This window comes from Plasmodium sp. gorilla clade G2 (genome assembly GCF_900097015.1).
Source record: "Plasmodium sp. gorilla clade G2 genome assembly, contig: PADLG01_00_18, whole genome shotgun sequence".
Taxonomy (NCBI): Eukaryota; Apicomplexa; class Aconoidasida; order Haemosporida; family Plasmodiidae; genus Plasmodium; species Plasmodium adleri (nom. inval.).
The window spans coordinates 22,501-24,969 of record NW_021628865.1 but is presented as its reverse complement, the minus strand read 5'-3'; the positions used below and the strand labels follow the sequence as shown (position 1 = coordinate 24,969).

At 16.1% G+C, this 2,469-nt stretch overlaps 1 protein-coding gene across 1 annotated transcript; it reads right to left on the bottom strand.

The window, feature by feature from the left end:
- Positions 1-156: 156 nt before the first annotated feature.
- On the bottom strand, positions 157-1,255 carry PADL01_0014600 (Plasmodium exported protein (hyp11), unknown function; the record flags this gene model as incomplete). Its single annotated transcript, XM_028680384.1, has 2 exons — positions 157-913; positions 1,056-1,255. 2 exons carry the CDS (start codon positions 1,253-1,255, stop codon positions 157-159), a joined length of 957 nt encoding a protein of 318 aa, XP_028541162.1.
- Positions 1,256-2,469: the final 1,214 nt, after the last annotated feature.

Sequence of the window (2,469 nt, the reverse complement as noted above, 5' to 3'; positions counted from 1 at the left end):
ATATATATATATATATATATATATATATGTATTTAATTATTTAGTTGTTTTGTCACAAAAAAAAAAGAAACAAATTTTTATGATACCAAAAAAAAAAAAAAGGTTAATAATTTTTTATATACCAATATATAATTATGTATAGTTTATTATTTTATATTATCTTTCTAAATAATGTTCGGGTTCATCTTTTTTATCCCATTCTTTCTTAACAATATCTATGAAATAATCATAATCTCTCTTACACCAAAATAATAAGAGTTCTAAATATTCTTTTTTATCATTTACTGAGAAATTTCCATTAAGGTAATAATTTACCTCCTCCATCATTTTTTCTAAATATTTACACCACTTTATATTCCACATGTTGAAACTCCATTCTTTGTTCATATCTTCTGTTATATTCTTATAATCATAAGCCATTCTTGGAATAACATCATTTAATGTATCTGCATATTCTACAGCTAATTTATGTAATTCATTATAATCATTATCATATACAAAATTGTAGTTATTTTGAACATTTAAATTATTAATTTCCCCATTTAGCAAATCAGTATGTTGTTGTTCTAAGAAATTTATATCCTCATCTGATAATAAGTCTATATCATCCTCTTGTAATACAATTATATCATCATCTTCTTGTGTATTTATATCATCATATTGTTGTGTATTTATATCATCATTATGGTTCACACTTGTATCATTATATTGCTGTAAATTTAGATAATCATACGAATTTATATTTTCATATTCCTCCTGTATTATATTTATATCATCATCTAACACAATAAAAGGTTCTTCGTCTAATTCATTTTCGTTCTTTTCTTCCGCCACTATTCTTCTAAATCTTGAACATATTTCATTGAAAGGATAATATTGTTGTTCTTTCGCAATAAAATAATTAACAACATTTCTGTAACAAGAAAAGAAAAAATCACATTTCAAAATTTTATAATACAAATATATATATATATATATATATATATATATATATATATATATATATGTGGATATATAGGTATAGATCAAGTCATAATTCATAATATATAGTTTACTTCTTTTTGTATAATAAAGAAAACTTCAACATCAAAATAATTAATAGAATAATTCTCAATAAAATAGAAAGATTAAATGTCTTTTTATTTATATATAACTTTAAGTAAACATATTGTTCTTTAAGAAAACACCTATTTTTCAATATATTATTTATAGTACTAAGTTTTTCATTTAAAACAAAAATGTTCAAGACCTTCATTTTGTATTAAAATCTATATTTATATAATGTTGTAACAAATAAAAGGAATAAATTTTTTTTTTTCGTTCCTTTTAGTTTTATTATACATTTATATAATAACCATATATAATATATAAACAACACTTATACTTTTTAATATATAAATATTAAATGGTAGTATAAAAAAAAAAAAAAAAAATACAAAATAAAAAAAATCATACTAAATTTATATATAATTATATGATATATTTTTTACTTTTTATTTCTAAAATTACAAAATTTTCATACGTATTATCTTTTCAAAGAAATAATTTTAAACAACCCTTAAATTATTTTAATCAAACTTTTTATATTAAAATATAAAATATTAATGCAATTCATAGAACATTTCTGTACATTTTTTATTTATTTTATTTTTAAATTATTCCTAAAATATATAATATATAAATATTATATATATATATAATATATTCAATACAAACATATTAAATTATATGTTCATTAAAATGGAGTCCAATGGTTAAACAACCACAATTAAATATATATATATATATATATATATATATATATATATAAGAAAAAAAGAAAGCATACATTAAATTATAAAAAAAAGAAAATTATTTTTTAATATATTTTTAATTTCATATTCTATATAAATAAAATTATTATTTTTTTTTTTTTTTTAATATTTTTTAATTAATTTATAAATATATAAAATTAAAAAAAAAAAAGAATTAAATATAAAAAAAATAATATTTGTTATGAAAACGTATCCTGTTTTTATAACATTATATTATAAAAATATTTTTTTACAGTACAACATATATGTAACCAAAAAAATTTTATTTTTTTTGAAATTATATAATATAATTATACTTATATATTTTAAATATTTGTACATCTAGTTTTATAACCTTATTTTATTTTTTATAATATATTTTTATTTTATTATTATATGTAGATTTTATTTAGATAGCTTTTTTTCTTTTTTTACATTCTTTTTTATTTTTTTATAATTTATAAAATAAATAAATATATATATATATATGTTAAAAATAAAATTAAAACCTAATTAAAAAAAAGGTCAAAGTATATTTAACAAAAAAAAAAGAAAGAAAAAATATTTCCTTTCAATAATTTTGCGTTATCTTCATTTTTAAAATATGAACAAAGAATCTCATATATATATATATATTTATAATACATGATTTCATGTAATTAAAAGGTTGTTATAT